At 55.8% G+C, this 9043-nt stretch overlaps 1 protein-coding gene across 1 annotated transcript; it reads right to left on the bottom strand.

Annotated features, from left to right (window-relative positions):
- Window positions 1–638: 638 nt before the first annotated feature.
- On the bottom strand, window positions 639–7125 carry SLC35E4 (solute carrier family 35 member E4). Its single transcript, XM_081037407.1, has 2 exons — window positions 5846–7125; window positions 639–1606 (listed from the first exon to the last, which is right to left on the bottom strand). The coding sequence occupies exons 1-2, from the start codon at window positions 6462–6464 to the stop codon at window positions 1173–1175; spliced, it is 1053 nt and encodes a 350-aa protein (XP_080893533.1). The 5' UTR covers window positions 6465–7125; the 3' UTR covers window positions 639–1172.
- Window positions 7126–9043: the final 1918 nt, after the last annotated feature.

Here is a 9043-nt window from a genome sequence, read left to right as displayed (position 1 = left end):
GAAGTCACCCTGCACTCACAGCCCTGGGTATGGCCCCTGGTCGAGACCTTTGTTTCATCACGCTTCCTTTTTTGGTTTTCTTTTAAAGGAGAGTTGCATGTTTGGGTTTTCTCCCCCAGGCAAAGGTTTAGCCATGGTAGGGAGAGAGGATACCAGACAGAGGGAACTGCATGTGCAAAGGCTCCAGTGAGTGGGCCTGTGGTCATGGGAGACCTGAAGGAAGTCAGTGAGGCTGGAAAGTGAAGCCCAGGGAGAGAAGCAAGACAGGAGCCTGGAGAGGCCACAGGTGCCAGATCTGAGGGCCTTGTGATCTGGGGCAGGAAGTTCTGACTTTGTCCCAAAAGCAGTGTGGAGCCACAGAAGGTGTATGTTTTAGAAAGATCTCCTTGGGGTCACGTGGAAGATGAGTCGAGGGCCCAGAACAGAGCGAGGAGGAAGCCACTGCCGCCATCCAGAAGATGGGCAATGGCCACCGGGCCAGTGAAGGGATATTAGAGAACAGAACTAGATTGGGGACCTAGATAGGACATGGTGGTTAAGGGAAGATGTCCGCGTTTCTCTGTGGGTGGCTAGTGGCCAGGGAGCCCATCACTCTCCCTATAGTTCCTTTGCTGTAACCCTGAGGAATGACACAGGTATACAAACAAAAATAGTTTATTTGAGGACAGAAGACCCAAAATTGGGTGAGGCCACAGCAGCTGCCAGGAGTTGGCACAGACGACCCCACCTCTTCAGGGGAGCCGCGCAGCAAAGAAGCCCCTCCCGGGGCCCCCTAGCTGCCTCCTCCACTTCCTGGAGGAAGGATTGTGCAACTACCAAGAATCGTCACCGTTGTCATCAGAACGTGGTGAGGTTCTCAAAGTTTGGCCAGCAATTTTCGGCATAGTAGTTGATATTAATAATAATTACTCTGACTGTGTAATTACACAGTGACTGTGCCAGGCTTAGACCCACCATCCCGTGGTGAGTGGGGTCTGTGATGAGGAGAAGCAGACAGGGACAGGTGAGTCTCGCCAGGAGGCCCCATTCCAGCCTCCAAGGAGGCCCTTCCAAAGGCACCTCTCCCTCCCACGTGTCCAGCAGCTGCCTACTCTCCACTTTTCCCACAGCCACTGGCCAAGGTTGGATTCAGGCTGGGGCTGTCCTAGGTGGCCCGTGCACTCTCCCAGGTCTCAGTGACCCTTGTCAGGCTGGTCCCTCCTCCAGAAGCCCCGGTGGGCAGCCCAGGAGGCCACTAACTCACAGTTGTGGTAAAGGAACATTCCTGAAAGGGTGAGTGCAATGCCCATGTAGCTGAGAGCACTGAGGTGACTACCAAACAGGAGCCGGGACAGGACGAGGTTGCCCACAACAGTGAGGTTGCCCAGGACGTGGACGGTGAGGGCAGAGGTGAGGGCCAGCAGGGAGAAGCTGGCCAGGTTGTAGAGCACAGACAGGAGGCAGCTGAGCAGGATGCAGGCCCAGAGGCGGGAGTCAGTGGGTGCAGGCGGCAGTGCCACCCCGGCCTCCAGCACCAGGGCCGCGCCCGCCAGCAGGCAAAAGCTGGGCAGCGAGGTGGCATACAGCAGGGTCACTGCGTCCAGCCTCTCCTCTTGCAGCAGGGCACCTGCAACCAGGAGAGCAGCCATCAGCACACAGTGGGAGACAACCCCCACTCAGCCAACCAGCATGACCTCCGAGGCCCATCCTCCGGGAAGCCTGCCCCTCTGGCAGAGTTAGTGGCTCCTGCTCTGTAACGTCAAGAATCTGGCATCCAACTTCCTGGATTGTGACCGGTATCTACTCCTTACTAGCTGTGACCTGGCACTTCCCCTCTAGAGGCCTAGGTTCCCTCACCTGCCAAGTTGGGTGGTAATAAAACCTAATACACAGGGGTTTTATAAAGATCAAAATAGATAATATACATAAAGCCCGTATGAGGTACGTGCTTTACAATAAAACTAAAAAGATAAAATAAAATAAATAGGCCTGTTATCACCCACTTCAAACTGCCTTCCGTAGGCGGAAACAATACTGTCCTTGTGATACCAAATGATCAATAAATATGAAATGTGACTGAAAAGAAAAAAACACAAAAACAAACAAAAAAATCTTCAGGCGCTCCCCAGGCCCTGGAGAAAACTATCCTAGGCTCTGAACTACCGTTAAAGGCCCTAAACCTACCTTTCTTGGCCTCAGCCTTATCACACCCACAGTGCAGCTCCCAACACAATAGCAGGGACAGGCCAGCAGAAGGTCCCAGCTCTGTCATTTACTAACTATGTGGCCTTCACATTTAAGAAAAGAGAGAGAGGGAGTTTTAAAATAAATTGTTTGAGTCAAAGGTTGGGTCCACTCATGTTTCATTCACTTTTGACCACTGGGATGATGAGGAAACAACAAAAAATTATGCTTGGCTCTCACTCACTAAATCAGCATCTTTTGCTACCAACACTGGGGCTTGTTGAGATCCAGGACTAAAAGGAAACCTTTTAGCTTTGCAAGGAAAGAGGGGATCCTACCACCTTGCATATGTGTGAATGCAGTCATGCCTGTGTATGTGTGTGTGTACGCACACATACGCACATTACCACCCAGCTGGTTCACAAAGGAAATGCCCATCATCAAAATCAGACACAGGTGACTGGGAGTATTTGCAAGAGGGCAATGACTGTTTGGGGCCTTGTTCAAGTTTTTGAGGAGAGAGATGAGTAATCGATCTAGGGGCTCACTGAGCCTCTGTGCATTTTCTGACAAACACTTTCCAAAGAGCCACAGAGGAGCTTACTCATAGGCTATGCTTAGATTAGGAAATCCTACTTCTCTCTCGATGTCAACCTGATGTTTTGGCTTTGTTCTCTAGGCAACAGTCCCTCCAGCTCCAGCATTTCTAGAAATGATCAGATAATTGGAATGCCTCCTGCTCATTCACTCCAAATGTAGCAGTTACGAGCTGCCTGTGGCCTGCATATTAAAGATCTAATCACTAGTGAGTGTTTAGGATTTCAGGTGAACGTCAATTCTTTGAGGCTGCCAGGCAGGAAGGTCCTAACCTCCCCACCGCGCCCTCCACCTCTCCTTCTTCATAGACACTTTTGTTTCAGCATCTGAACATACCCAAGCTTCTGCTACATGCAGACAAACGTTGTCTAGACCCTGTTCTGCTGGCTACTGGCTTCTCCCTTACTCCTTTACTAGCTGTGTGGTATGAGGCAAGTCACCCTCTCATGGCCTTGTCTCCTTGTGTGTAGCAGGAGGAGAGTGACAACATCCCCCCCCACACACACACACAGGGCCTAATGCCCAGCAGTAACTGCACACTACAGCAGCTGTCTGAATCCCCCACATTCTGCTCCTGCTGGCTGACACCCTGTTTCCCGCTCCCAGAATGCCCTTTCCTGCTCTGGCTGTATGAAGAGCTGGGTACAGCATGGGTACATAGTGTTTGCTGCTATTATTACACTACTGTTATTGTCATCACTGCGTGCCTCCTCCCCAGGCAGCCTTCTCTGGTTCCTCTTAGAAGTAACTGCTCTCACCACACCTTTGTCCGCTTGGCCCTAGAGCTTCTCTTCTGCTGTTGTGATGTGTTTCTAAGTGTATCTTCCCAACAGCCTGAGAGCTCAGAGGACAGGGATCGGATCAGGCTGCCCCCTGATGTACGCACAGGTGAGTACAGCTGAGAACAAGCTCAACAAGCTGGCACCCCACTTCCCAGCCTTTCTGTGAGTGGGAGGTTGGCATCACTCCTCTCCCCACTGTAGCCCCCTGGGTCTGCAACTGGCTCAGGTAGGAAGAAGGCTGCTGACCTTGCCTATGGCTGCCTGGGTGTTCCTCTTCCTGGACTCTCATCCTCTGCTCCCATGGAGTCGGCTCTCAAGATAGAATCTGGTGTGAGCCATTTACACTCTAGTCTGAATCTGGTCCTGGTGCTTTTCCTGGAATCTCAGGAAGTAGAAACCTCCTCTTGTCCAAAACCCATGTTACTCCCTTGGTTCCAATCTGTTTCTCCCCATCTCTGCCAGACCCCATCTCTGTTGGTGGGGTCTCTAGCCTTCTAAGTTCCCCCTCCTTAGCACCCTGAGCCATATAGCCTAATCGGCCAGCTGTCAGAGCCTTTAACAAATCCACCACTTAAGGAGTACGTGCCCTGTGCCAGGCGGCAGGCCAGGTGCTGGGAACACAGAGATGCCCCAAGCTAGTCTATGGCCTCTCAGAGCTCCTGTCTGGTGGGAGGCAGACAGGTAACCAAATGGCTATAAAACAGGGCATTCAGAGTCTTGATTCGGAAAGCAGAGGGTGCTGCGGGAGTCTGGAGTGAGCACCCAACACACCTCAGGGGCCACGTAGTTGACACAGGAGAGGTGGAGTGAGCTGGCAGAGGCCAAGATGGCCTGATGCCAGGCACCTGCCACTCCGTGCCAGTGTGCCTGAGGCCTGGCCGGCCACAGCCCATCCTGCAGGCTGGGGCTCCTTCTGGGTGAGGAACACTGGGCCTTAGCAGTGAGACTGGGGTGAGACTGGGGCCTTCCTAGCCTTGTGACCCTGTCTAGGCTGGGGTGGGGAGTGGGTGTGCCCGTGTGGTCAGGTTTCCCATGGCCCAGAACTCACGCCCGAGCTCAGTCACCAGCTCTCATGTAACCTGAGGGCAAAAATAGAACTGGGCTTCGTCCCTACCACAGGGCCTGGGAGGATAGGGACAGGACCTCTGGTTCCTGGCTCTAAAGATGCCAGGGCAGGGCTACACTCTGACTTCAGCCTTCCATGGCTGCAGGCTGCTCCCAACTCCAGCCCAGTGCCCTTGGAGTATCCCCTTCCTTCTCCCAGGCCTGGGTCACAGAATTTTAGAGCTGGAAGGAAGTGAAAGCAAGAGGCCCCTAGGACTCTTTCAACTCCAACCCTCCTCCACTGAACAGACGGGGAGACTGAAGCCCAGGTAAAACCTGGACCTGCCCAAGGTCACCCAGCACGTAAGCAAATGTGTGGCTGGAAACCATGCCTCCCTGCCCCGAGTGGGGGCCCTGGCCTCTCCCACAGCTCCTTTGGGTTCAGGCAGAGAAAGGATGAGTCTGTGATTCAGTTCCCCTCAGGACAGGCAGAAAGGCGGCCGCCTCCAGTCTGCCTGTCACAGAGTGATTTAGCAGAGTCTAGTCCTGGAGCCTCTACTCCACCCTCTGCTCAGAGTTCCCCTGTCTACTTTCATCAGAGGTAAGTGACCCTGGGCAAATAATGTAACTCTGCGGGTCTCAGTGCCAGCATCTATAGAATGGGGGTGAAGGTGTTGGTTGCCATGACTACTCAAGGTCAATACCCAGCATGGGACCTGTTGCACTGCAGCTCCCAGTAAACATGAATCATCCCAGACTTAGCCAAACCCCTGGCCTTCCAAATCCCAGCTCAAGTCTTTGCCCACCTTCTCTCTCAGTTGTCCCCACTACCAGGCTTCCCTCTGCATCCACTGCCTGCTGCCACACCTTGGACAGCATAGAGACTTACTGCCTGGGTTCAAATCTTACTTCGCGCTCACTGGCCACAAGGCCCAGGACAAGCCCCTACCTGTCAAATGCAGACAGTACAGTGAGTTCCTTGATCAGGGCAGTCTGGAGATCCAGCGAGATAAAGAGACAAAACATGGGACACAGATCAATGGCAACTATTATTAAATATTTGTTGGACCTCTAGAGCCTAAGTTTGGGGCCTGGAACTCACTGAGCTATTGAACCTTTCTGAGCCTCAGTTTCTGCTTCTTCCAAAACCATGAGGACTCAGTTTCTTCTTCTGTAAAATGCCATAGCCCTTACAGGGCCATCCAGGCCACATACCCACCCTGATCCCCACCTCCTTGGCCAGTGACCCAGGCACTTACTCTGCTGAACGGACTTGAGGCCACGGAGGCAGGTGGCTGCCAGCAGGAAGCCACAGCCAGCGGGAGGTGTCCGGAGTTCACCGGCCAGGCTGCAGGCAGCCCCCAGGCAGAGTGGGCCCATGGCGGCAAACTGTAGTGGGTGGTGGCGACGGCCAAGCAGCAGTGCCGACAGGGCCAGTGTGATCAGTGGCGTGGTAGTGGTGGCCAGCTGTGCTAGGTCCAGGGGCATAGCACTCAGGCCCACGTTGCCACAGGCCATCGAGGTGCCAAACGTAAGGCTGAGCAGCAGCACTTGACGACGGGTACCACTGGGCATGGGGCGCCGTGCCCCCCGGTGGCATGCCAGTGCTGCTGCCAGCATGTGAAGTGCTGAGAGCAGCAGGGGCCGCCCAAAGCCATGCACTGTGAAAATCCATTTGTTGAGGCTGGACATGCTGGCTCCTGCCAGCAGCCATACCAGGGCTGCTATGGCCACCCGGGCCCGGCCAGGCCGTCCAAGGGCCTGAGGAATAGTGGGGGGCCACTCGGGGGATTCAGACACCCGAGCACCTCTAGCCACTGCCACTGCCTCAGCAGAGGTCATCCTGCCGTCATGATGCTCCAAAGGACAGTGGCACATCCGTACCAGTGGGGCTGGGGCAGGAGGCCAGCTCCCCAGTGGCCAGCTCTAGGCCACCAGAGAGCCCCCCTTAGGGCCAAGCCAGATCCTGGTTCCTCTGATCCCAGCCCTCCACTCAGACAGGTGAGAAAACTGCTTCTTGTGCCCGGCCTGTGTCAGCCGAGGTCCAGGAGCTATGCTGTGTTCCCGGCTCAGGAAGGGCAGAGCGCAGGTCGTGGCTGTTACGATGCCAGGCTCTTTGGTGCTCAAGTCTGGCCTAGTAAGCTCCGGGCTCCTCTGCCCAGTGCCTGGTGAAGCCTTCACTCTTCTCCCCGCCTAGTGTTCGCACAATGCATAGATGGAATCTTGGTTCTGTTGCCTCTTCGGTCCAGATCCCCAGTTCTCCTGCGTGTTCAGGCTGTGCCCAGGCCTGGCAGGGGCGATCCAGGCTCCCGAGCCGGGTGGTACCCAATGGTTGTGGCTCGCTGCTTCCCACAGTGACCAGGCCCAGCGGCTGACACGCCGGTCCTAGTTCCGGCCGGTGCCAGGCGGTGAGCTCGGCTCGGCTCGGCTCCGGCAGGGCCTGCCCTCCAGCTCCGGCTCCCGGCAGCAGCTCCCGTTCGGCTCCAGCCCCGGCCCGGGCCGCGGGGAGAGTCCTTGCGCTCTTGGCCCCGCCTCCGCCACCGCCGCCCGCGCCCCACCCGGAAAGTTGGGCTGAGCTCCCGGCCCCGCCCCTGTCCAGGCCCCGCCCCCGGAGCCGCAAGGGACGTCTCGCCCCGCCTCCACGCCACCGGCTGGCCCACCCTCCTCCGTCGGCCTTGCGTTCCCTCCATCAGTTGACATCCCCCAGCTGAAATGGTCAGCCTGTTTGTCCCCCTTCCCCCACTGGCGGGAGATCAGGCCCCACCCCACCCAGAGCCAAGGCGAGTCCCCCATAGAGATCGAAACAAGGTGGGAGACGCGGGTATTTTTCTGAGGGAGCCCGATGAAACTCCAGCTTCACAGGAGACTCCGCCTTCTAGGACCAGCCCCCTCCAAGGGGCCTCCACTCCAGGACCGGTCTCGGGACCACCCGATCTCTGGCCACAGTTATCCCGTGGGACCTCAGCTTCCAGAAGAGTTGGACCACCGGGCCCCTTAAGGCCCCTCCACTGCCCCTCCCTAGTCCCAGCACCTCCTCCCTCTTCCATCCCGGGGCGGGCACCTCTAGGCAGGCAGAGGGAAGCTGAATCACTAACTCCACCACAGTTGCGGAAGCAGGGTACCGCTGGCCAGCATCCATTCCCTGCCCCATCCCCTGGGCACTCAGAGCTGACTCATAATTGGACTTTCTAGGATCCACCCTCTGCCCGCAGCCGTGGCAGGACAAATGTCCTGGGTGGTCTGGGAGGCAGAGCAGCTGCCACTAAGCCCTTGCCTCTTCCTAGGTCTCGGTGTTCCCATCTGAAAGACGGATACCCCAGGCAGGACAAATAGATCTAGATTCTAGGCCCAGCCCTGGCCTCTCTGAGCTCCCAGCCAAGTGCTTAGTACCAGCCTCTTTCCTGACGTCGGGCTGCCTTCCCTGCGGGAGCTCCTGCCTCCGCTAACCCCTAGTCTGTGATGACAGCAGCCTGTCTAGAAAAACAAGACCGCAGGGGTCTGAGGCGCCCTCTGGTGGTCAGACGGCGGAATGGCTGCAAGTGTCCCTCAACCCCCAATACAAACCTTGGACGTGTATTAAAAGCCCCAGCCTCACTGGAGACCTACTGACTCAGACGCTCCGTGGTGAGCTCAGGAATCTGCATTTTTACATTTGCCTCTGGTGATCCTGATGCCCGCTGAAGACTGCAAATCACTGCTGAATAGCCCGAACTGTATGTCAGAGGATTTCTAGGCCAAGCACCAAAATATGGGGGCATTTAGACAGGCTTTCTCTAGGAGGGGTTGTAGGAGGGAAACTGAGCCAGCCAAGGGGACATACCCCTCCACCCACCTTTCCTGAAGAGTAGGAATCAGGGCCTTCTAAAGGTTATATTCTTTTTGGGATTCTGTCAGTTTCCCAGTAAGTTTCCTTTAATAAAAAATAATTATAAATTAAAAAAATAATAAACACCCTGACCTCCTCAGGGCTTTGCTGGCGGGGAGTGGTGGACAGTGAAACTCTGTCTACCCCTCCTCCATGACTGCCACAAAGCTGCTCCCACCTGCCCTGTCTGGTGAGGGGTGGGCTATGGGGAATAAGGGTTAACCAAGGTGAGGCCTGGGTGCATTGGTAGGATGGAGAGAACTGCGCACTGTGGGTGGGGGACAGGAGGGAGGCTGAGGGCAGAACCCCAAGGTGATCTAGCAGATGACCTACATGGGAGTCCAGAAGGGCCAGGGTACAGAAAGACATCACACCACTGGCTGCCAGGGACAGAGAGCTCTCCATTCTAACCACTCTGCACAGTTACTCCTGGAGCTGGAGGCCACAGAGAGCTCGGTGAGAGGAAGGAATCAACATGCCCAGGTGTGTTGTGGGGGATTTAGACCAGGTCTGTCTGGCTCCAGAGCTCCACTTTCTAACCTGGGCTCCCCACAGGTTATTCCTTTGTGGAGAATGGGGGTGGGGTGGGCGG

This window comes from Rhinolophus hipposideros (genome assembly GCF_964194185.1).
Source record: "Rhinolophus hipposideros genome assembly, chromosome: 24".
In the NCBI taxonomy this organism is placed as follows: Eukaryota; Metazoa; Chordata; class Mammalia; order Chiroptera; family Rhinolophidae; genus Rhinolophus; species Rhinolophus hipposideros.
Note: the sequence above shows the minus strand (reverse complement) of the source record. Positions and strands in the feature narration are given on the sequence as shown.